Source organism: Aquarana catesbeiana, linkage group LG01, assembly GCF_042186555.1.
Source record: "Aquarana catesbeiana isolate 2022-GZ linkage group LG01, ASM4218655v1, whole genome shotgun sequence".
NCBI lineage: Eukaryota > Metazoa > Chordata > Amphibia > Anura > Ranidae > Aquarana > Aquarana catesbeiana.
In genome coordinates, this window is record NC_133324.1 from 745,030,083 (window position 1) to 745,056,747 (window position 26,665).

Consider the following 26,665-nt stretch of genomic DNA (forward strand, 5'->3'; position numbering starts at 1 on the left):
CTGCATGATTTGTTTTTCATCGTTCCCTCACGAGTAAAGGAGATATATATATTTATTATATTTCATTATCGTACATCACGGGACACAGAGCAACCATAATAATGACTATATGGGTTATACACCACCTTTAGGTGAATGGACACTGGCAGATAGTCAAACAGGACGTCCTCCCATATATAACCCCTCCTAAATAGGAAGTACCTCAGTTTTTTCACCAGTGTCTGTAAGGTGGTGGTCACCAATGTGATACAGTATCTCACAAAGAGCACACCCCTCACATTTTTGTAAATATTTTATTATAACTTTTCACATGACAACACTGAAGAAAGTACACTTTGCTACAATGTAAAGTAGTGATTGTACAGCTTGTATATCAGTGTAAATTTGCTGTTCCCTCAAAATAACTCAACACACAGACATTAATGTCTAAACCGCTGGCAACAAGTGAGTACACCCCTATGTAAAAACTTCCAAATTGGGCCCAATTAGCCATTTTCCCTCCCCGATGTCATGTGATACATTAGTGTTACAAGTGTTATTAGTGTTATCGCTCTCACAACCTCATACTGGTCAATGAAAGTTCAACATGGCGCCTCATGGGAAAGAGCTCTCTGAGGATCTGATAAAAAGAATTGTTGCTCTACATAAAGATGGCCTAGGCTATAAGAAGATTGCCAAGACCCTGAAACTGAGCTGCAGCACGGTAGCCAAAACCATACAGTGGTTTAACAGGACAGGTTCCACTCAGAACAGGCCTCTCCATGGTCGACCAAAGAAGTTAAGTGCACGTGCTCAGCATCATATCCAGAGGTTGTGTTTGGGAAATAGACATATGAGTGCTGCCAGCATTGCTGCAGAGGTTGAAGGGCTGGGGGGTCAGCCTGTCAGTGCTCAGATCATACGCTGCACACTGCATCATATTGGTCTGCATGGCTGTCATCCCAGAAGGAAGCCTCTTCTAAAAATGATGCACAAGAAAGCCTGCAAACAGTTTGCTTAAGACAAGCAGACTAAGGACATGGATTACTGGAACCATGTCCTGTAGTCTGATGAGACCAAGATAAACTTATTTGGTTCAGATTGTGTCAAGCGTGTGGGGCGGCAAACAGGTTGAGGAGTACAAAGACAAGTGTGTCTTGCCTAGTCAAGCATGGTGGTGGGAGTGTCATGGTCTGGGGCTGCATGAGTGCTACCGGCACTGGGGAGCTACAGTTCATTGAGGAAACCATGAATGCCAACATATACTGTGACATACTGAAGCAGAGCATGGTCTCCTCCCTTCAGAGACTGGGCCGCAGGACAGTATTCCAACATGATAATGACCCCAAACACACCTCCAAGAGGACCACTGCCTTGCTAAAGAAGCTGAGGGTAAAGGTGATGGACTGGCCAAGCATGTCTCCAGACCTAAACCCTATTGAGGATCTGTGGGGCATCCTTAAACCGAAGGTGGAGGATTGCAAGGTCTCCAACATTCACCAGCTCCGTGATGTTGTCATGGAGGAGTGTTATGCCGCGTACACACGGTCGGACTTTACGGCGGACTTTGCCCGGCGGATTTTTCGACGTACTTTCCGACGGACTTTGTGAATGAACGGACTTGCCTACACACAATCCACCAAAGTCCGTCGAATTCGTACGTGATGACGTACGACCGGACTAAAACAAGGAAGTTCATAGCCAGTAGCCAATAGCTGCCCTAGCGTGCCTTTTTGTCCGTCGAACTAGCATACAGACGAGCGGACTTTTCGACCGGACTCGATTTCAACGGATAAATTTTAAACAAGTTTAAAATCTAAGTCCGTCCAACTTTTGAGAAAACAAAGTCCGCTGGAGCCCACACACATCGAATTGTCCGACGAAATCCAGTCCGCCGGGCAAAGTCCGCCGTAAAGTCCGCTCGTGTGTACGCGGCATAAGAGGAATCCAGTGGCAACCTGTGAAGCTCTAGTGAACTACATGCCCAAGAGGGTTAAGGCAGTGCTGGAAAATAATAGTGGCCACACAAAATATTGACACTTTGGGCCCAATTTGGACATTTACACTTAGGGGTGTACTCACATTTGTTGCCAGCGGTTTGGACATTAATAGCTATGTGTTGAGTTATTTTGAGGGGAGAGCAAATTTACACTGTTATACAAGCTGTACACTCACTACTTTATATTGTAGCAAAGTGTAATTTCTTTAGTGTTGTCACATGAAAAGATATAAAATATTTTTAAAAATGTGAGGGGTGTACTCACTTTTGTGAGATACTGTACATGTGCTCTTGGAGCATACTTGGAGGTCTGATACGGTTCTACTGAGAATCAAGGACTTCAAATCGGATCCATTCTAAAAAGTTGTCAGCCAAAATGGATGGTACCGAGCCTCATGGGAAGGAGAGAAGATTCCTTGAGGTCTGCCTGTAATGCAGCCTTATGGCGCTGGACTCTGTGTAATGGAACCCTGTGCACTGTTTGTTCTGACCAAGGTGCTTTTCTGCAGGGTGCTATACAGTTCCAGGTGAGTGGACCCCACATTAAGGAGGACCCAATCCCTGAAGGTCTTTTATGACAAAGCCCACCGTGATGGGTGAAGATTGGACTCCTGTTATGCTCAGAGTCCTGCAGCAGTCTGAATTTTTTGCAGTTTCTAAAAAACTGCATGTGTGTGTTTTTTTGCATTAAACTGTATAAATATGTGCTTATTACATTAAACTGTACAGATATGTATTTATTTGCATTATACTGCATACATAAATGCATAAACAGCAATAATACTTGTATACCTGCAGGTTTACATACCTACAGGGTTGTATAGCGGTAGACCAACATTGTCTAGGCCTGCATCCTTGTGGAACTGCGTATTAGTTTGTCTAATACAGTCACTTTAATATTTATCTGTTAGACTAGCTAAAAGACTCAGAAGGGTGAGGCAGGTACACCGCCCTCAAGTTCAGTGGTCTGGCAATGTTCACGTCTCCTGTTGGACCAATGGCATCAGGGTGATCTGGCCACTTTAGCGCCTGATCTCGGATCAAGCCTGGTTAGTACTTGGATGGGAGACTGCGCAGGTTTCCCTCCTAAGTGTGGGAGGCATCTGAGGTTGCGGTGTTTGAGAGTATCTCAGACCATAAGATTTTAGAGCAGTCCTGAGGTGGTTCGCTCGTTCCTTAGTCGGGTCAGTCTTTGCCTTGCGTTGGGTCTTGGAGCAGTTATGTGAAGTTATGGAATCATTATTGTAAAACAAAATGGTAGCAGCTTCAAAACTGAATAGGGACATGAGGTCTAGCTTAAGATGGCAATCCGCTGGGCATCCTTCTGTATCAGGTGGGCTCGGTCTTGGTTAGTGATGACCTCTCTGCAAGAGGTAGATTGTGGGGCCCGTAATCATCAGTAAACACACATCCTCATATGCTGGGTTGTTTCCAGTCTCATCAAAGATTTCTGTAATTGCAGTGGAAAGTAGTCAGTTTTCTTTTTGTGACCATCCTTCGGTTCACAAAGCTCCTAGCTCCGGTGCTGGACTTGCTAAAGATGCAGGGAGTGTCAATCTCGAAATACCTCAATAACCTTTGCTCAAGAAGCAGTTGGTCCAGATTTTCCTTCGATACATTTTGCAGTAGGAAGCTGTAGCTAGGTCGAAGCACATGCCTAATGTACAGTCCTACTCCAGGTCTTGGTAGAGGATCATTCTCTCTGTCTGGAAATTGAAGATCCAGGCATTGGATTGCTGGAAGGCTCTGTTCCCAGGGTGTTGCACAGCTGAAGATTGGTGGTTGATGGTTCGGAATCTAGAAAGGTTGAATTCTTCCTTTCAAGTATTGGGAGATAATAACCACGGATGCCAGTTTCTCCATTTGGTTTGAGGGTGGCTACAGTTCAGTGGACTTGGTCTCCACAGGAGAGAATACTGCCCATAAATATCTTGGAACTTTTGGCCAGAAAGCATTGCTCTGGATTATGGTACAAGCCATTGCAGATGAATATATATCAACCACCAGGGCAGCAACAGGAGTCATGTGGCTCAAGAAGGTGAACCACATTCTGTCTGGGACAGCACAAGTGCTGTCTCTATCGTCCGTGCATATCCCAGGTACAGAATATTGGCAGGGGAAACATAGAAGATGAATCTACAAGATTCCAAGTTCTACAACAAGTTGGGACAGGTTGGGTCCGGGACGAGAGTCCTACTAGCAATAGGGGTAGATGCACTGGTAACACCTTAGGGACCAGTTCTCCCTTATTTGACACTTCCCTCTGCTTTGACTTCTGCCACATCTTTTGTGAAAAATCCGGGAGGTGGTACAGGAGGGGTTTGGTACACTGACATAGCCTTGCAGGGGTCGCTTCTTGCACACTCCCAGTCCAACAGGACCTAATGGTCTTGGAGTCTTGTATCTCAGCACTGTTGATCCCCTGGAAGCCAGCTTCTGGGAACTTCAATTACAGGACTTGGAAATATTTTTTTGCCTGGGGTGAAGCCAGGATGTGGCAACCTCAGAAATATGCAAGTGGGAGATTTTCTTTTTCTTTCTTCAATCCGTAGGGGAAAAGAGATTGGCCTTACATACCGTTAAGGGTCAGAGTTCGTCCCTATTCATTTTTTTTTCCCCAGAGGCCGTTGTTTTTCACTCTGATTCATACTTTATACAGCATGTAACATAGACAGTCTCGCCTGTCAGGCCACTCTTGTGTCCTTGGAACTTGAATTTGATCTTTACTGTCCTTGCAGAGGCCACTTTTTGAATCGGGAGATTCTGTTGGTCCTTTTTCTTGGAAAGTGGCTTCTTTGGTGGCTATCACTTCACTAAGTGGAGTGTCAGAGTTGACGGCTCTTTCATGCAAGGAGCCGTTCTTGGTCTCGCATCACGATAAGGTGATGTTGGGCCCTTATCCATTTTTTGCCTAGAGTGGTGTCTAGTTTTCACTTGAATCAAGACAATGGGGAAGATTTACTGTGACTGGTGCACACCGAATCTGATGCAGCTGTGCATAGAAACCAATCAGCTTCTAACTTCAGCTTGCTCAATTAGGCTTTTACAATAAAACCCGGAAGCCGATGGTTACTATACTATAGTAGATTTCCCCAAAAATGTCTTGCTTTCTTTTCTGATCCTCAGTTGGCAGGAGCAAGATCACTGCATACTCTGGAGGTATTTCAAGCAGTCAGAATTACTTGAATTGTCAGCGCTGGTCAGGAATCCTGGTTTGTGCTGCCGGCAGAGCCCAGGATGGGCAGGAGGCATCCAAGTTAACTATTGTCATTGGATTCGCCAGTTAATGATTCGAGCCTGAGGCTGGGTTCACACTGGTGCGACACGACAGCCGTCCTACTTTGGATCCGACTTTGCCCTGCGACATGAAGCCGGCATGTGTCCGACTTTCAATGAACGGGGATCCGACTTGGATCCCCGCCAATGCCGGCACTGTGTTTGGTATGAATCTTTAGGGGGGAACTCCGCGCCAAATTTTAAATAAAAAACCGGCATGGGTTCCCCCTCCAGAAGCATACCAGGCCCTTGGGTCTGGTATGGACCTTGAGGGGAACCCCCTACGCCGAAAAAACGGCGTGGGGGGTCGCCCCCAATCCATACCAGACCCTTATCCGAGCACGCAGCCTGGCCGGACAGGAATGGGGGTGGGGACGAGCGAGCGCCCCCCCCCCCCCCCTCCTGAACCGTACCAGGCCGCATGCCCTCAACATGGGGGGGTGGTGCCTTGGGGGAGGGGGCGCGCTGCGGCCCCCCCACCCCAAAGCACCTTGTCCCCATGTTGATGAGGACAAGGGCCTCTTCCCGACAACCCTGGCCGTTGGTTGTCGGGGTCTGCGGGCGGGGGGCTTATCGGAATCCGGGAGCCCCCTTTAATAAGGGAGCCCCCAGATCCCGGCCCCCCACCCTATGTGAATGAGTATGGGGTACAGCGTACCCCTACCCATTCACCTAGGAAAAAAGTGTCAATTTAAAAAAAAACACTACACAGATTTTTAAAGCATTTTATTAGACAGCTCCGGGGGTCTTCTTCCGACTTCGGGGGTCTCTCCGGTTCTTCTCCACGCTCTCCGGATCTTCTGCCGGGCTTCTCCGCTCTCTTCTGCTCTTTTGCCGCTCTTTTGCTAAAGCGGAGGAGCCTGGTCTTCAATCTTCTGCCTTCTGCCCTCTTCTCCTGATGTTGACACGACGCTCTCTGGGGCTAGAATGCTCTCTGTGCGCTCTGCTCTGACTTATATAGGCGGTGACCCCGCCCCCTTATGCCGTCACAGTCCCTGGGCATGCTGGGACTGTGACGTTTTAGGGGGCGTGGTCATCACCCGATGACCACGCCCCCTTATGCCGTCATAGTCCCAGCATGCCCAGGGACTGTGACGGCATAAGGGGGCGGGGTCACCGCCTATATAAGTCAGAGCAGAGCGCACAGAGAGCATTCTAGCCCCAGAGAGCGTCGTGTCAACATCAGGAGAAGAGGGCAGAAGGCAGAAGGCAGAAGATTGAAGACCAGGCTCCTCCGCTTTAGCAAAAGAGCGGCAAAAGAGCAGAAGAGAGCGGAGGAGCCCGGCAGAAGATCCGGAGAGCGTGGAGAAGAACCGGAGAGACCCCCGAAGTCGGAAGAAGACCCCCGGAGCTGTCTAATAAAATGCTTTAAAAATCTGTGTAGTGTTTTTTTTTTAAATTGACACTTTTTTCCTAGGTGAATGGGTAGGGGTACGCTGTACCCCATACTCATTCACATAGGGTGGGGGGCCGGGATCTGGGGGCTCCCTTATTAAAGGGGGCTCCCGGATTCCGATAAGCCCCCCGCAGACCCCGACAACCAACGGCCAGGGTTGTCGGGAAGAGGCCCTTGTCCTCATCAACATGGGGACAAGGTGCTTTGGGGTGGGGGGGCCGCAGCGCGCCCCCCTCCCCCAAGGCAACAACCCCCCATGTTGAGGGCATGCGGCCTGGTACGGTTCAGGAGGGGGGGGGGGCGCTCGCTCGTCCCCACCCCCATTCCTGTCCGGCCGGGCTGCGTGCTCGGATAAGGGTCTGGTATGGATTGGGGGGACCCCCCACGCTGCTTTTTCGGCGTAGGGGGTTCCCCTCAAGTTCCATACCAGACCCAAGGGCCTGGTATGCTCTTGGAGGGGGAACCCATGCCGGATTTTTATCTAAAATTTGGCGCGGAGTTCCCCCTCAGAAGTCGGATCATGCGAGACGGCAATCCGACTTTGATCCGACTTCAATGATAGTCAATAGGCTGAAGTAGGATCAAAGTCGGACCAAAGTAGTACAGGGAGCATTTCTAAAGTCGGAACGACTTGTGTCGGACCAGTTAGGACGGCTCCCATAGGAAAACATTAAATTTCACACGTCATGCGACATGAGCTCCCAATGTCGGAGCGTTTGTCGGACCAGTGTGAACCCAGCCTAAGGCTTGAAAGGGCAAGGGCCCCACCCGTTTTTTTTTGTAAAAGCGCTAGATACCAGATGTGTGGGGGCATCTTGGGCCATTAGTGGCTCAGGATTTTAAAGCAGTTACATGGTCTTTTGTTCATACATTCACAGAATTTTACCAGATGGATATCAAAGCTAGAAAAGAGTAGATGGGCGACAGTCAGGAAGGGTAGAGGGGAAAGTGCCAGGGAGGCCGATCCTGGGCTGGAACATCCCAATAAGTGCGCCCCTTTGAGTGACATTGGTGAAACCAGTCAGGGACCAGCAATGCTTGAGCTGAGGGACTCCCCTAGCTGCCAGGGGAAGAACTCCTCCAGTGAGAGTGGGGGAGAGGCGAAGAAAGGAAAGACAGGTAGTAGGGGACTCCATTTTTAGAAGGACAGAGAGGGCAAACTGTGATAAAGACCTGAAGTGCCGAACTGTATGTTGTCTACTGGGCGCTCGGGTTCGGCACATCACAGGTCTGGTAGACAGATTACTGGGAGGGTCATAAAGAACGATTTTAGGGACTTAGGAGCTAAATTGGGGAAAGGGACCTCCTAGGTAGTATTCTCAGAAATACTACTGGTACCTCGAGCCACAACAGAAAGGCAGAGGGAGATTAGGTAAGGAAAAAAGTGGCTGAGGAGCTGGTGTACAAAGGAGGGGTTTGGGATCCTAGGTCAACTTCTCAGTCGGTCACCAGTTCTATAGAAGGGACGGACGGCACCTAAATGAGGAGGGTGCAGATCTGCTGGGAGTGAAGATGGCCAAAAAGTTAGAGGGGCTTTTAAACTAGGCGACGGGGGAAGGTCCAGAGGTAGAGATAGTCAGCGCGTAACATATTCCAGAGGGTAGTATTGAGGGCATTAGTGGTAGGTTGACTAAAGCACATAAACCGTGTTAAGTATACTAACAAGTCCTATTTGCAACCTTGGAACACCCAATAAGAAGACAGCATGCGACTGGTCTAAACTATATGGCATGTTCACCAATGCCAGGAGCCTGGCGGACAAGATGGGAGAACTAGAGATACTTTTGTATGAGGATTTTGATTTTGTGGGAATTTTAGAGACTTGATTCAACAGCTCTCATGATTGGTTGGCAACCATTCAAGGGTATTCCCTTTATCGCAGGGATAGAGAGGGTAAAAAAGGGGGAGGGGTATGCCTGTATATATCAAGAATAATGTACAAGTGAATGTAAGAAATTACATCACTAAGGGACCTAGAGAGGAGGTGGAATCCTTATGGGTAGAGCTCCAAAAGGGATTAAACTAAGGGAAAAGTAATACTAGGAATATGCCATCCTCGCCCTAACCTGGAGGAGGGGGGAGACAGACCTCCTATCACAATTTGGATTAGCGGCAAGGATGGGAAGTGTCATCATAATGGGGGATTTTAATTATCCAGACATAGACTGGGCGGAAGGAACCATGCATTCGTCCAAGGCTCACCAGTTCCTAAATGTCTTGCAGGAAAATTACATGAGTCAGATGGTAGACGCGCCAACTAGAAACAAAGCGTTACTAGACCTACAGATTACCAACAATACAGACCTGATCTCAGATGGGGAAATATGGGGCAATTTAGGAAATAGCGATCACAGGTCAATTAGCTTCAGTATAAAATCACACAAATAGGAAACATAAGGGGAATACAAAGTAAATTTCAAGAGAGCCAGCTTCCCTAAACTGCAAACCTTGCTAGAAGATATAAATTGGGATAAAATCTTAACAAAGGACACGGAGGAGAGATGGGTTTGCTTTAAGAGCATATTAAATAAGGGCATTAGCCAGTACATCCCACTGGGGAATAAATTTAAAAGAGCGAACAAAAGTCCTGGGTGGCTTAACTCCAATGTAAAAATGCATATAAAAGCAAAGGAGGAGGCCTTCAAAAATACAAGGCTGAGGGATCATCATCAGCATTCAAACTTTACAAAGAATGCAACAAGAAATGTAAGGGTGCAATTAGGGCAGCTAAGATAGAACACGAAAGACATACAGAGGAGGAGAGCAAAAAAAAATCCCAAAAAACTCTTTAAGTATATAAACAGTAAAAGAGGGAGGACAGACCATATTGGCCCCATAAAGAATGAGGAAGAGAATCTTGTTACAAAGGATGGCAAGATGGCGAAGGTATTGAATTTATTATTCTCCTCAGTCTTCACAGGGGAATCAGGGGGCTTCAGTAACCAAAACTGCAGTGTTTATCCTCATGACACTTCACAGTAAGCACCCTTATGGCTAACAGAAGACAGAATTAGAAATAGACTTGAAAAATGTAACATTAATAAGTCAACGGGACCAGATGGCTTGCAACCCAGGGTCCTTAGGGAACTCAGTCAAGTAGTTGCCAGACCATTGTTCTTAATTTTTACTCATAGTCTACTGACTGGAATGGTACCAGCTGATTAGAGAAAAGCCAATGTAGCACCAATATTTAAAAAAGGGCCAAAATACATCCCTGGGGATTACAGACCAGGTAGCCGAACATCAATAGTATGCAAGCTCTTGGAGGGGATAATAATGAACTATATACAAGATTTTAGTAATGAAAACGGTATCATTAGCAGTAATCAGCATGGATTCATGAAGAATCGTTCTTGCCAAACCAATCTCTTAACCTTCTATGAGGAGGTGAGCTGCCATCTAGATAAAGGAAGGCCCATAAACGTGGTGAATCTGGACTTTGCAAAATCATTTGACACAGTTCCCCATAAACGTTTACTGTACAAAGTAAGGTCCACTGGCATGGACCATAGGGTGGATACAAGGATTGAAAACTGGCTACAAGGGCGAGTGCAGAGGGTAGTGATAAATGGGGAGTACCCGGGAATGGTCAGGGGTGAAAAGTGGGGTCCCCCAGGGTTCTGTCCTGGGACCAATCCTATTTAATTTGTTCATAAACGACCTGGAGGATGGGATAAACAGCTCAATCTCTGTATTTGTGGACGACACTAAGCTAAGCAGGGCAAAAACTTCTCCGCAGGATGTGGAAACCTTGCAAGATCTGAACAAATTAATGGGGTGGGCAACTACATGGCAAAAGAGGTTCCATGTAGAAAAATGTAAAATAATGCATTTGGGTGCCAAAAACGTAATTGCAATCTACTCACTGGGGGGAGAACCTCTGGGGGAATCAAGGATGGAAAAGGACCTGGGGGTCCTAGTAGATGATGGGCTCAAAAATAGCATGCAATGCCAAGCTACTGGTAACAAAGCAAACAGAATATTGACATGCAAGGGGATTAACTCAAGAGATAAAGCGATAATTCTCCCACTCTACAAGACTCTGGTCCGGTCTCACCTGGAGTATACTGTCTAGTTCTGGGCACCAGTCCTCAGGAAGGATGTGCTGGAAATGGAGCAAGTACAGAGAAGGGCAACAAAACCAATAAAGGGACTGGAGGACATTAGTTATAAGGAAAGGCTACGAACTTATTCTCTCTGGAGAAAAGACGCTTAAGAAGGGGATATGATTTCAATTTACAAATACCGCACTGGTGACCCCACAATAGGGATAAAACTTTTCCATGGAAGGGAGTTTAATAAGACACGTGGCCACTCATTAAAATTAGAAGAAAAGAGGTTTAACCTTAAATGGCCTAGAGCAGGGGTCTCAAACTGGTGGCCCTCCAGCTGTTGCCAAACTACAAGTCCCATGAGGCATTGCAAGGCTGACAGTTACAAACTGGACTCCCACAGACAGAGGCATGATGGGACTTGTAGTTCCACAACAGCTGGAGGGCCACCAGTTTGAGACCCCTGGCCTAGAGGGTTCTTTACTGTAAGAGCTGCAAGGATGTGGACTTCCCTTCCACAGGCGGTGGTTTCAGTGGTGAGCATCGATAGTTTAAAAAAAACGATTAGATAAGCACCTGAACGACCACAACATACAGGGTTATACAATGTAATACTGACATAAAATCACACACATGGGTTGGACTTGTCTTTTTTCAAACTCACCTACTATGTAAATATGTAAAAGCCATGGAGGATACTGCTTTGGCCACAGTATGTTTTGGGCGGCAGAAGAAGTCCTTCTCAGGTGGCAGTTTATAATTGTGTCTCCCTCCCCTCAAGTGCACTGCCTTAGGACATCCCATATAAAATAAGGAAGAGAACACTCACATAGCCACATCCGTAGGTTTAAAGGGGAACAAAAAAGGAAAGGGATACTTGCTAGGTACCCCTAGGTCGGACTTTTTAGGCATACGAAACAATAGCAAAGTATAATGAAATAACAATGTTTATTAAACAAATACAATACATGAATAGAGCATTCAAAGAGTTAAAAATCATATATAATGATGCAGAGTATACAGTGAGCCCTTGTGCATCAACGCGTTTCACCATAAGGCTTCTTCAGGACACAATCAAGGTTTCAAAAGTAGCAAAGGGAAGAACGGATCTCACTGTCTAGAATAGAACATATTCATTATAAAATTCTGGTAATTATGACATACACATTAAAAAGCGCTTATCTGTCCAAAAAGAAAAGTCGAGGCACAAATGTTTGTTTTGTTTGTTTTATGTGCCCATTTGTACCTGAAGAAGCCTAAAGGTGAAACCAGTTGACGCACAAGGGCTCACTGTATACTCTGCATCATTATGATTTTTAACTCTTTGAATGCTCTATTCATGTATTGTATTTGTCTAATAAACATTGTTATTTCTTTATACTTCACTATTGTTTCGTATGACTAAAAAGTCCGACCTAGGGGTACCTACAAGTATCACTTTCCTTTTTTGACATCCCATATAGTCATTATTATGGTTGCTCTGTGTTCCGTGATGTGTGATAAAGAAAATATGATTTTTTTCATCATACCTTCCTGTAAAACCCTTTTCTTGGTGTACATCGCAGGATACAGAGGTCCCTCCCATTTTTTGGGGGATATTCATTGCTTTGCTACAAAACTGAGGTACTTCCTGTTTTGGAAGGGTTTTATAGGGGAGGACTTCCTGTTTGACTATCTGCCAGTGTCCATTAACCTATATGTGGCGTATAACCCATATAGTCATTATTATGGTTTCTCTGTGTCCCGTGACGTACTCCAAGAAAAGGATTTTACAGGTAAGTATGACGAAAAAAATCCTATTTTATTTAAGTTTACGTTTAATAAATATGGCAATCTTCAGTGTACTGCAATGGTATTCATTATACTGATATCTAAATCCAAAAATGCACCTTGGGGATTAGGTAATATATCCGGAGGTTGCAGCCAAAAAACTTGTGGGAAATGCATACTGCTGCCAAATCGGCATGAACCAGAAATCCCCAAGACATTTTCCCACCACTTTTATGCTGTCCTAAAAGGGGTTGTACTCATTAGCTGTTCCTAATAAAGTGACCACTGAGTATAAATGGTAAGTGTGTGTGTAGTCTATCTGTAAAAAATGAAAATAGTACTCGTCACCAGCAATACTTATTTATAAAACGCTTACAGTGCCTTGAAAAAGTATTCATACCCCTTGAAATTTTCCATATTTTGTCATGTTACAACCAAAAAACGTAAATGTATTTTATTTCATAGACCAACAAAGTGGCACAAAATTGTGAAGTGGAAGTTTGTAGCTCTGGATGTATGTTTAGGGTTGTTGCCCTGCTGGAAGGTGAACCTCCGCCCCAGTCTCAAGTTCTTTGATGACTAACAGGTTTTCTAAGATTGCCCTGTATTTGGCTCCATCCATCTTCCCATCAACTCTGACCAGCTTTCCTGTCCCTGCTGAAGAAAAGCATCCCCACAACATTTTGCTGCCACCATGTTTCACTGTGGGGATGGTGTGCAGTGTTAGTTTTCCGCCACACATAGCATTTTGCTTTTAGGCCAAATGTTACATTTGGTCTCATCTGACCAGAACAGCGAACAATATGCGGTGTTCGCGGCAAATTCGAAAAAGCCGCCGAAACACTGTTTAAAGTCTATGGGACAATAACATGAAAAATCAAAAGTGCTAATTTTAAAGGCTTATATGCAAGTTATTGTCATAAAAAGTGTTTGGGGACCTGGGCCCTGCCCCCAGGGGACATGTATCAATGCAAAAATTTTCTTTAAAAACGTCCGTTTTTTCGGGAGCAGTGATTTTTTTTTAATGCTTAAAGTGAAGCAATTAAAATGAAATATTCCTTTAAATATCGTGCCTGGGGGGTGGCAATATAGATAAAACTCATTGAAAAAAAAGAGCATGGGACCCCCCCCCCCCCCCCCAGTCCATTACCAGGCCCTTTAGGTCTGGTATGAATATTAAGGGGAACCCTGAACCAAAATATAAACCGTACCAGGCCACATTCCCTCAACATTGGGAGGGTGCTTTGGGGTCTAACCCCCGTGGCGTCAGAGGGGGCAGGGTAACCCGGTTACATCACCAGGTGGCCCCGCCCTCAGTTTTATAAGAACCAACACAAAGAAGAAGCGTCACATGGTGGTCCGTCGGGCAGCGTGAAGTTACATCGTGGGAGATTTTTATTTTTCAATAAAGGACTTGACCCAAGATGTCTCGTCTTTTTTACCATTTTGACACTTTTTTTGTGAAATGGTAGGAGTACGATTGGGTACCCCATTACCAATTCACACGGGGGGGGGACGGGATCTAGGGGTCTCCTTGTTAAAGGGGGCTTCCAGATTCTGATAAGCCCCCTGCCCGCATACCCCCACAACCACCGGGCAAGGGTTGTGGAGATGAGGCCCTTGGCCCCATCAACATGGGGACAAGGTCAGACCCCAAAGTACCCTCCCCATGTTGAGGGCATGTGGCCTAGTACAGTTCAGGAGGGGGGGGGGCGCTCTCTCGTACCCCCCTCTTCCTGTGGCCTGCCAGGTTGCGTGCTCGGATAAGGGTCTGGTATGGATTTTGTAGGGGACCCCTACGCCATTTTTTTTCAAATTTGGCACAGGGTTACCCTTAATTTCCATATCAGGCCTGAAGGGCCTGGTATGGATTTTAGGGGGACCCCCACGCAATTTGTTTTTGGTTTAATTTTGGTTCGGTGTTCCCCTTAATATTCATACCAGACCCAAAGGGCATGGTAATGGACTGAGGGGAGATCCCATGCTCTTTTTTTCAATGAGTTTTATCTAAAATTGCCAAGACCCGACAATTCATTACAGCATTTAGAAATGTCATTTTGCTGTGGTACTGTTCTAAACACGGGAAAAATGCGCCACTTTGCAGCCATACTATAGACACCCCCCAGGCACGATATTTAAAGGAATATTTCATTTTTGTTTCACTTCACTAAACATTAAAACAAAAAAAATAAATCACTGCTCCCAAAAAAACGGGCGTTTTTAAAGAAAATTTTTGCACTGATACATGTCCCCTGGGGGCAGGGCCCAGGTCCCCAAACACTTTTTATGACAATAACTTGCATATAAGCCTTTAAAATTAGCACTTTTGATCTTTCATGTTCCTGTCCCATAGACTTTAACGGTGTTCGTGCGTTCTGCCGAATTTTTTGCTTGTTCGCATGTTCTGCTGCGAACCGAACAGGAGGGTGTTCGGCTCATCCCTACTTCTGAAGGCAATTGGTTCCACTAGATTTTAGTTCGGAATATCAGAGTAAAGGGGGCTGAATACAAATGCACGCCACGCTTTTCAGATGTTTGTACAAAAAAGTTGAAAACTCTTTATCATTTTCCTTCCACTTTACAAATGTGTCACTTTGTGTTGGCCTATCACATACAATCCTAATAAAATAGACTTACATTTTTGGTGGGGTATGAATATTTTTTCAAGGCACTTTACATGTAATATTTTTAATGACAGTTAATGACAGTGTTATGACCAAACACTGATTCAGTTAAAGTGGAGTTCCACCCACTTTTACAACTCTTCAGCATCCCTCACTAAACTGTGCACTGTAAACGAATTGGATATTTTTTTTTCTCAGCACCTACTGTACATTTGCTGTAGTCATTTTTCACTTTCTCCTCCCTGGCCGTGGCCCATCGCATCATTTCCTGTTTGCAATGCCTTCTGGGAAGGGGCGGCAACTTCCTCTGACACTGCCGTTGCTATGGAAACCTGACCTGAAACCTATTACACTGCTTGTGCTGCACTGAGCATGTGCGAGATCTGCAAGGATGAGATCCAGGAAGAAATACAGTCTGGCTTCAGATGCCCACACTTAAGATGGCCACGGCCTGCTGGAAGTTTATAAAATAACAAACTACTGCTATAAACTAACAAAACAGACCTTAGTTTACAGACTAACTTTACTAGAATACATTAAAACTTGTGTATTATAGGGGTATTTTTATTTAAAAAGTATAATTTCGGCTGGAACACCACTTTAATTCTAGAATGCTTCTTTAACAGAAATTTACTTGTTGAGGGCATAGATTCTCACCTCCTAGTGTGGAAAAGAAAATTACTTTTTCTTTACAGCACTAAAAACAGCTAAAACCGGCATGCAGAAAATTACAAGGACTCGATGGGAGCACTAGGAATTATACCCTTCAGCACAATGAGTCATAAAAGATCTACTTCAATACTGCAGTCCTCTTACCTTAATTGTCCGGTCGGCTGAGCCTGTGACAAACCATTGGTTTCCAGGTTCAACAGCTATGGATCTCACCCATCCTAAGTGACCACTGATGACCTGTACAAAAAGCACACATATTTGTTTACATCTAAGCTGATACATAAATTTATTGTTGTATTTCACAAATGGTAATCTGTGTATTAGGGAATGTGATCAGCCTTTTCTGCTTAACTACTCAGATAGGCTTGGTACCTTTTGGAATGTCGGCTATTTCCAATCAGGCTAGATTTAAAAGTGCAGAAATGGCAAATAAAAAAAAAAAAAAAAAAACACATACTCGCTCACCCATGTCCCCCACTGGCTGTATCCCGAGAACCGAGTGATCAAACACCGCTGATCGCTCAGTTCTCCCCTCGGCTCTAAGATGAGAGCAGTGATGATCAGTCACCACTTTGGCCCGCTGTCAGCTGAAAACAGGTCACAGGACTGCAGAGAGAACTGTACTTTTGTTATCCATAGGAGAAATATAGCCAAAAAAGCTTTGGCTATACTTTTCCTTAAATCCACGTTTGCACTGAGAGCAAGGGCAAGGTTATTGTTCCAACAAGCAGAAATCACAGTTAAAAAAAAACAAAAAAAAAAAAAAAACTGAGGTTTATTACCCATAGAGGAACAGTGGGCCAACTAGGTATTCCGGAATGCAAATGCTGCCAAACTATAAATTAATTTTACTTGCATAAAGTCAGCTAACATTAGTGCAGGATATGGAAACTTTGGCTCTTAAAGTGGAACTTCACCCTTTCAATCAACATTGTCTATTTTTTATCCTTATGCTTGCATTAGTAATTAGATATGAAAGTATACAATATTTACTTGTTTTTTACATCTCTACTGTTACTTCCTGGTGATTTCTCAGCAAAATAAAGTGTGGAGACAAGGAAGGATGAGGGAGTTTGCTTTGAATGTTAAAATTGAAATAAAAAGAATTTTGGGTTTGTGGTGCTCAGATGCAGTGTAGTTCCGCTTTAAGCAAGTACAACAAAGCAAGTTATGAGTATTCTTTCCAGTTCTGGTCACCAGTCCTCAAAAGGGATGTGCTAGAGCGAGTCCAAAGAAGAGCAATAAAATTGATAAGGGGACTGGAGGACCTCAATTACAAGGAACGACTACAAGCACTAAATGTAGTCTTGGTGGAGAAGACACGCTTGCGAGGGGACATGATAGCGATTTACAAACACCTCAATGGTGATCCCAGCGTAGGAAAAAAACTATTCAGTCTCAGGGAGTGTAAGAGGACATGGGGGCACACAATGAGTTTGATGGAAAAGCGGTTTAACCTTAAGCTGTGCAGGGGGTTTTTCATTGCTAGGGGGATAAGGATGTGGAACTCTCTTCCACAATTGGTGGTGCCAGCGGGGAGCATTGATATTTTTGAGAGACTCTTAAAAAACACAACATACAGGGATATGGGAAATAATTATTGACAACGACACACGTACACCTACACAGGTTGTACCGGATGGACTATTGTCTTTATTCAACCTTACCTACTATGTAATGATGTTGATCAATAGTAAAAAAGAAAAAAAAAAAATCTCCATTATTGAATATAACTAGAAATATTTATGATGTATTTTATTCTGAACATCTGAATACATTTAATTACCATATTATCTTCAAGAACACATACTAAATGATCGTGCAATATGTTTATTATTACCACTTTAATGTAAGATGTCTTCATCTTAGAGAACTATAAGAAAGGCTATAAGAAGTAAAAGGTTGACAATATTTATAGATTTATGGCTTATGATCAATATTTACAATTCTAGAACAGAGTGAAGACATAGTTACAGTATATAGTGGATAAGGTTGAAAAAATTCACGGATCTATCAAGATCAAGATTTGAAAAACAACCCCTACAAGACATGAGTCAATACTCACTCTGTACAGTTTCCATGGTGGGTGCCACTGTGGTTTTGGCATGGTTGGGGCTTTCTTTGCTAATGCAGAGTTTTTTGTTCCACCAGATTCCATGGAAGCCTAAAACATAACAAAGAAAACCTTAAAATTTAAATATCACAAGAAAATATGAGGGATGGCACTTCTAGAATCATCAATCTGGAACAGGTAATGTAGATCAGGGATGTCAGGGAAAGACCCAAGTCCTTATTTGCGTACTTGTTATGGAACAGGGACTCAAAGTATTAAGCATCAAGCTAGTATTTTAAGATTATAGAAATTTGGCAGCCTCCTTTAAACAAAAGTAGCTAAAATTTAAAATCACGAAAGCAGACCCTTAAGCCTAGCACACACGGGCTGAATGTCGGGCAGTACCGGGCAGTTCAATAGAAACCGGCCGACATTCAGACCGTGTGTATGGCAGCCGGTCCGGCTGGCTTCTGTCAAAAGGGCATGACCGATACGGTCAGAGCGCTGACAAGTGTGTTCTGGTGGGGGGCGTCATCCTGTTAGAACACAATAGCTCAGCAGGGAGATCGGCGCACTAACATTGGATTGTTAGTACAGAGGCTCCACAGGAACTGTCAGTTTTTTTTCCTTCAGCCTGCTGGGTTGAATGAAAAAAAAAAAAAAAAAAAAAAACTTGCGTGCAATAGGCTTTACTATAAAGTAAAATTTTTGTGCACTGTAAAATGCAGTTGAGACACTGAAGGGCAGGGCTATTAACTGGCAGTGTAGGTGCCCCACACCAAAGCAGAGGAAATGCTGATTCACTGGAAAAATCGGGGACATTCAGCTATGCATCCTCAATGTCCACAGAAGCCAGAAAGCCTCCTTGGTAAAAGAAAGATGAAAGACTTAGTGGATTAGATGCAGAATGTATAATATTGAATCAGGACGTTCATAGCTTTGATCCAAGATGAGGAAAATGTTCCCTTCACGAACTGTAAAAAACCCTAATACCATCCCGACACATGAACTGAAGCAACAACAACTTGGTGCAGAAGACCTGAGAGAGCTCAACAGAGATTTTCTGCTAATCTGTGCAGTGACACAGGATATTTGGAGGAGGGAATCAGAGGAAGGGGCAGGGGAAAGAACTGCAGTTTGTAGCCCTGATATACCAATTCCTGCACCAAAGTGTCTGGGATGTAAGCTGTTCAAGTATCCACAAAGGTTAACAAACATTGACTATCTAGAAAGTGGGAGAACACTGTCATGCAGAGGAAGGTTTGTCTCAGGAAGACTTTGCAGTCTGTTCCTTGGGTTTCTCCTGCCGAGAAAGATGGGCGCTCTTGCCACTGGTATCATCCTTGATACAATATCAAGAGTTGATCTAATACTAGGCACAATAGGGTAACAGCAATGATGAATGAGGAACAGGCCCTGGTGGCAGGAACAGAGCTCTAGAGAGGACTCCCAAATGCTTATTGGATTTAAGACAATTGCATCCTCTACCAGTATGGTAGTAGCTTTGTCAAGACCGAACACTGCCAGATCCACAGTAGAGTAGACTGACTTTTACAAAATCTTCCCCAAATGGTTACAATGTTAAGTTTTTACAGCCTTAGGTTCTCTAAAGGACCCAACAATGAAAACAGCACCAGAAGTAGCAACAAGCTAATTCTCTAGTTTCAGGAGTACAGAGGATCCGGCCCCCCAATGGAGTAAAAGGACCTAAATGACAGGCTGGACTCCAGAAGCAGGGGCAAGAGCATTCCAGGATGTAGACATCGGCACCATCAGGAGGTGCACTGTAATAAGCCCCGGGGCCATTAGAGTGTGAGCTGAGGGTACCCATTACAATGGGTCTGCTTAAAATGTTACTATTCCCAGTAATATGAAAATAGTTCATCTGCCGCCGCCCCGCCCCCCCCCCCCCCCCCCCCAGTGCTCACAGCTTATAAATCTTATTTTTACATTAAAATATTGCCACTATATACCTTTTTGGTACCACAGTCAGTGATAAACTGCACAGTTTCTCCAGTGTTGAGAGTTCATGAAGGAGATTTCCACTGCAGCCTGTATACACGCCCCTATGTGTAATGACAATATCATGTGACCTGGCTATCTGAGAACAAGTAAATGCGCTCTAGAGCATAAAAGACACCTGAGCATGTGCAGGTCGGCTACTCTGCCTGTATTAGCTGGCTTTCTCCAGATAGACAGTACAGGAGGGAAGGATCTGTGCATACAGGATAAAACCAGCCTTTTTACACAATGCAGAGGATTAACCCCTTAAGTTCCACAGTGAGTATAACAAGCATGCTATGCTGCATATACAAACTGGTTTTACTGTTGTGGGTTTAGTAACGCCAAGTATTTCTGCCTGTTTTCACAGACCACAGCCACCTTGCTTGTGTCCAGCCAGTGGGGGTTGCCTTAACGGGTTATTTTTATCCATTTTTTTTTTTTTTAATTAATTATCTTCAAAAGCATGCTTGCTATGAATGAAAGAAAAAAGAAAAAAAAAAAGAAAGAAAAAAGAAAAACACAATACTGATATACCCTGCATGTACTGATTACTGTAAAAATAGAACAGTTACCAGCTCAGTAGTCAGACTCCCAAGGGCTGCTGATGCTGCAACTTCGTTCTTCTGAGAGCCATCACTGACACCCAATGTTCATGTGTACATATCCCAACATTATTTCTCTGCCACACAATGTTTACCAAGCTAATGCCATCTAGACTAACTTTACCATTGATAGGCCCGGGGGCTGTGAGCGTTCAGGAATTCCAGCATGTCTGTAGATATCTCCGACACTAGCAGCTGTGCGTTGTGCATCTAACCTGTTTATAGACACAACAAAGATTTCCATCAAAATAAATAACAAATTGTATAAAAATAATTCAGTAATCTGTAGAAACAAAAACAAACCTCCTACTGTAAATGGGAAATGCAACTGTATTATTATTCAAATGGGGAAAAAGAAAATCCTATAAGCTAAACATCACTTCAAGACACTAACATGTGTGATGACTGCCTCAGCCCAGGCGTGCCCCCCCCAAACACATTTCACTCCACCCCCGGAGCTTATTAATGGGGATTTGTTGGAATTTCTTTCTACCTGAAAGTGCTGTAGCCTTCCAACTGGATATATTTTTTTTCTCAGCACCTACTGTATATCTACTGTATTCAGTTTTCACTTCCTCCTCCCTGGCCGTGGCCCATCGCATCATTTCCTGTTTGCAATGCCTTCTGGGAAGGAGCGGCAACTTCCTCTGACACTGCCGTTGCTATGGAAACCTGACCTGAAACCTATTACACTGCTTGTGCTGCACTGAGCATGTGCGAGTTCTGCAAGGATGAGATCCAGGAAGAAATACAGTCACCACTTTGGCCCGCTGTCAGCTGAAAACAGGTCACAGGACTGCAGAGAGAACTGTACTTCTGTTATCCATAGGAGAAATATAGCCAAAAAAGCTTTGGCTATACATTTCCTTAAATCCATGTTTGCACTGAGAGCAAGGGCAAGGTTATTGTTCCAACAAGCAGAAATCACAGTATGTATATGATGCAATGAACCTGCTCCCAGGTATATACTATATATATTTGTCATATAGAAAAACAATGTTAAGAAAATGTTGACATCAACACCATCACCACAGTTAAAAAAAACAAAAAAACTGAGGTTTGTAAATCGCTATCATGTCCCCTCGCAAGCGTCTCTACTCCACCGAGAATAAATTTAGTGCTTGTAGTCGTTCCTTGTAATTGAAGTCCTCCAGTCCCCTTATTAATTTTAATGCTCTTCTTTGGACTCGCTCTAGCACATTCCTTTTGAGGACTGGTGACCAGAACTGGAATTTCTTTCTACCTGAAAGTGCTGTAGCCTTCCAATGCCGCTTACTGCGATAGCCAGGTATAAATGAGGATGGTGGTCAAGTTGGTGATCACGTTGGTGTGTGTATTGGTCCAACAACGCACCAGCACCTTTGCAGCCATTGTGCTACCTGCTGGGTGTTTGGTGTGCTCCTGTACCTTTAAAAAGGGGTGGGCTCCCCTTCAGTCCTCACCTGCTCTCACTTATCCATCAGAATGTATGTGCCTTCACTGTGGGGACACTCATATTTTAGTGTTAGGACCACAGATATTAGGGTGCCGTGACGAGGCTCTGTGGCTTACGCATGCATTTGCAAATGCGTGCGGACTAAACCCCTGTTTTTAACGCATACTGTTATGACAGGTTAATTGGTTGTCTGCGAGCTGGTGGTAAGTAGGCTTGGATTTTTTCCTGGGCATTCCCCAGGCTTTGTTGGTATCTGTTTGTAGCCTTCCAATGCCGCTTACTGCGATAGCCAGCTATAAATGAGTGTGGTGGCAAGTTTTTTGTGATCATGTTTTTTTCTCTTTCCTTTAGAATCACTTTAAATATAACTATGCATAAATATAGAAAGCATAAATAAAATTTACGGGTACCTGCCACATATTGCATATCACACCACTGAAGCTCCAGCTTTATTTATCTCAGCTTTCTGTTCCACTGACATGAAGTTCCACCCTCAGATAAGGCATGAAGGAGAAGCCAGTGAGTACACACAGTGTACAGTACAGTGGAGTCTGTACATTTGCGTTTGAGTGTTCACTCTACAAATTTAACTGTCTATGTCACTGATTGTGGCATCTCAAGGATGCCAGCAACAAATACATGTGCAAACCTATGGTGTGTGTGTGTTTGTGAGCCACTCAGGCTGCATGAGTGCTGGCCGAGAAAGGAGCCTGCCCATGTGCGATACAATAATAGATGAGGGGCTGGATCTCCAAGGAGCCACACACTAAGACAAGACCCACTGTGTGGAAAAGTTTACACATTCCAAAAATAGCCAGCTTTTTTTTTTTTTTTTTCTTTTTACAATAACAATCAGAAATACAGGATGATCCTGTCTACGATGTTGGACTGCTTATAAAGTCCGGGCTTCACCCATCACAGTCGGCATAATCCCAGAGGGGACTTAAGGTTCTGGGCTTCATAGGGATGGACCATAATCCTGGACCTGTATAGTATCCTAGCAACTGACTACAACATGATGTACTAAGTGCCAAGGTCAGCCCAAGCAGGATCCAATGCCCAGAGTATTGTTGATAATGATGCATTGCACCTATTATGATATTAGAAGGCAGTGGAGGAGATAACTGAAGAGTTAAAGAATAGAAAGAAAAATAATAAAATAACCAATTAGTTAACCTAAAGGCCCGTACACAATCTCTGACTTTTTGACAACAAACATGCAAATTAGCTGTTTTGGGGCAACATCCGACTTTTGTTGGCTGTACGAACGCACAAACTTTCTGGCAACAAAAGTCCGATGGAGCAAAGTCCGATCGTGTGTACACAAAACTATCGGACTTTTGTACAAACTACAGTACGCAGCCGCGAGAATGTTTCCAGCGCGATCCCATTGCGCTGGTTCTCGGCGACAGGGTACTGTACATCTCGCACTGGCTGCAATAGGAAAAACACATTTTCCTATTGCAGTGAGCGCTAGAGGGAATTCCCCTCTGGGAGCATACCAGGCCCTTAGGTCTGGTATGAATTTTAAGGGGAACCCCCTACGCCGAAAAAACAGCGTGGGGGTCCCCCCCAAAATCCATAACAGACCCTTATCCGAGCACACAGCGCGGCCGGTCAGGAAAGGGGGTGGGGACGAGCGAGTGCGCCCCCCTCTCCTCCTGAGCTGTACCAGGCCACATGCCCTCAACATGGGGGGTGGGTGCTTTGGGGAAGGGGGGCACCCTGCGGCCCCCACCCCAAAAGCATCTTGTCCCCATGTTGATGAGGACAAGGGCCTCTTTCCGTCAACCCTGGCCGTTGGTTGTCGGGGTCTGCGGGCGGGGGGCTTATCGGAATCCGGGAGCCCCCTTTAATAAGGGGGCCCCCAGATCCCGGCCCCCACCCTATGTGAATCAGTATGGGGTACATGGTAACCCTACCCATTCACCTGGGGTTATTTAAAGTAATTTATTAGGCAGCTCCAGGGGTCTTTTTCCGACTTCGCTCTCCTCCGGCCTCTAACGCTCACGCGGCATTACAGCGGGAGAGAGCGCCGTGTCAACATCGGAAGTAGAGAAGAGGGCAGAAGACGATGGAGAAGACTGGGCCACCACTAGCAAGAGAGCGGCAAAAGAGAAGAAGATAGCGGAGGAGCCCGGCAGAAGAACCGGAGAGCGGGAGGAGGACCGGACACAGGGAGAAGAGGCTGGAGAATGGGGGAAGAGGCCGGAGGAGAGCGGAGAAGTCGGAAGAAGACCCCGGGAGCTGCCTAATAAATTACTTACTTACTAAAAAACCTGTCTAGTGTGTTTTTTTAATGACACTTTTTTCCCCAGGTGAATGGGTACTCATTCACATAGGGTGGGGGGCCAGGATCTGAACCCGGCTCGCAAGGTGTCAATCTCGCAGATAAAATTTATGGCCAACGCCCTTTGTACAAAAATCCACAGGAAAGTTTGTACAAAGTCCTATCGTGTGTATGGGCCTTAAGAGTGATTTTGCCCCAAGGGAATAGAGGTCCATCACCTTAGGCACTAGCAAAAAAAAAAAAAAAGAGAAGATTTACAGAACGGGGAAAAGGTGCCCAGGGGGCATGTCCTTGAAAGCTTTGCCAGTGTGTAATCACCTGAGGTTAGGAGCCTAAAATCCATGGTCCATTAATGCTTTGTCTGTGTCCTGTGCTGAATGATTAAGATATTTTATTATAATAGTACAGTTTCTCTTTAGCTTATTAAAAGGTTAGGCGCAGTTAACATAACAGGATAAACTGTCCACCAGACTCTACAAAAATGTAATACAATTTCACACCAAAGATGCCTTGAAATTCTTTTTTTTATTGTGGTGCTTAGCCAAATAAGTAAGCCATTTGCACTAAATCATCGCCCCAGAAAATGCTAGCGTGGGGACAGTGAACGGCCATGGGGAATTATGATAGTCCTCTGATACATATCAAAGTGCAGATGGGGAATATTATTAATTGCTGTCAGTTACTTAGTCCCACAGAACATTTGCCGAGTTATAGCTACACCACTGTGCTTGGATGGCTTACTATTAGGAACAGCCAGGCAATAAAAAATATTTCAGAATAGCAAAAGTGAACTTATTGGCTAGGAAAACAATAAGCAACATGGAAAAATACATAAACAGCAAGCAATGAGAAGTAATCTGTCTACAGTCAACAAAAATATAGTTTCATTCCTTTACTATACCTCACTGCAATATATGTAATGAGATAAAGTAGTAGAAATTCCTTTAGGATAGCTTAATAAACATGTACCTTGATTGTGAAGGTGGAAGTGCCAGAGCCAGAGACTGTGCGGCGGATTCGCTAGGCATTCTCTGGATCTGAGTATCGGCTGTCAAAGCAAGACCTAGGAAAAGTGAGGAAAACAAATTTACATATAAAAAAGCAGTCTGAAGATGGCTTTGCACACCATATGTGGAACACATTTTGGCTCTTACTGGTCTGTGTATCCGTGACTTGGGAAGTGTGGAGTATGTACAGTATATGGCAGTGCTTTGTGTTTATAATCATAGCTCCTGAGCATAAAAAGCATACCCATAAAAAAAAGCAGCTGTTGCTAGAATTAGATTGTTTAGAATCATCTCCTCTTTTTACTAAAGGAGTTCATTGAACACTTCCCACTGATATGCCAGAGGCAGGCAGATCAAGCACAGTAGCAAGTATTAGACATCAATCACAGGCATACTGTAACATCTGAGTATTATACGTCTAGTGAACAAACTTAACACCTTCCCGTCTAGCCAATAGCAAATTGACAGCCAAGCGGTGGTTCAGTTTTCCTGACTGAGCATCATATGACAATATGAGGAAATCCAGTCACTACTGTTGCAGGTCCCCATAAAATGCTAGTTTCCAAGCTTTTTCTGGCTTGAATGTAGTGAAGAAATTATGCGGAAAGTTAAGTAAAAATGAGGTTAACTTGTTATCTAAATACCTATTCAAGGACATTGATCAAAGTATTATGGAGCATCGTGCCAACCAATCAAAAGGAGAGGTCATCACTGGCAGTGAATTTATGCCCTTATAGTACAGGTAATCTTTTAAAGAGAGCTAGAGAAATCCATACGTTTTGTAACACATTTAAATAAGTTAATACATTTAAAAAAAGTTAATTACCTGGGCCTGATGGATATGGGTGTGTTCCAGTTATCATATATTCAGAATCAAGGCCTAATGAAATATAAAATAAGAATGAAACAGAGCACAAATATGCATTTCTAATTTCCTTCCAATATATATTTAATGACTTGTTGTCCAGGCCAATTTTGACCTATTGCTAGAAAAATACAACCCACCCCACACACACACACAAAAAAGTAAATATTTTCAGTAAGGAGAGGCCCTGGAGAATAAAATGGTCGTTGTCGCACGATATTTGTGCAACCATTTATGAAATGCAAATTTTAAGGAGAAAATACATTTTAGTGTAAAAAACACAGCCTGGCTAAGGATATGCCCGCACAGGTGTCCCCTCAGCACAAAGTTAGCTGAGGGTTACTCAGAGAAAAGGAGGAGCAGACAGCACCAGTAAGGGACCGAAAAAGAGGTGGTAAGCCATCTCTCTGGGCATTAGCTTTGCACAGGGCAGGTTTTTGTTATGCTCTACGCAATAGTCAGCAAAGCAAAACATAGACGTAACAACGTCTACAGTGCTTAATATTAAAAATGTGTCGCCGCCAATAAATGGGGTGCATTTATGCAAGTGGAATTACTATTTCCTGCTGGCAGCTGCTAACAGATAGCAATACCACTTTTTGGAAAACGTATTTTGGAAACAGATTCTGGGCAAGTCTGTG

At 44.2% G+C, this 26,665-nt stretch overlaps 1 protein-coding gene across 4 annotated transcripts in view; it reads right to left on the reverse strand.

The window, feature by feature from the left end:
- PLRG1 (pleiotropic regulator 1) overlaps nt 1-26,665 on the reverse strand; it is a 113,438-nt gene that overhangs the window by 32,612 nt on the left and 54,161 nt on the right. For all 4 annotated transcript variants that reach the window (XM_073605411.1, XM_073605421.1, XM_073605430.1 and 1 more), the window contains 5 exons: nt 25,986-26,039; nt 25,122-25,215; nt 20,552-20,642; nt 17,834-17,932; nt 15,913-16,005 (listed from right to left, as the gene is read on the reverse strand). In XM_073605411.1, the coding sequence (XP_073461512.1) occupies nt 15,913-16,005; nt 17,834-17,932; nt 20,552-20,642; nt 25,122-25,215; nt 25,986-26,039 (431 nt within the window). The remainder of the gene's footprint in view (nt 1-15,912; nt 16,006-17,833; nt 17,933-20,551; nt 20,643-25,121; nt 25,216-25,985; nt 26,040-26,665) is intronic.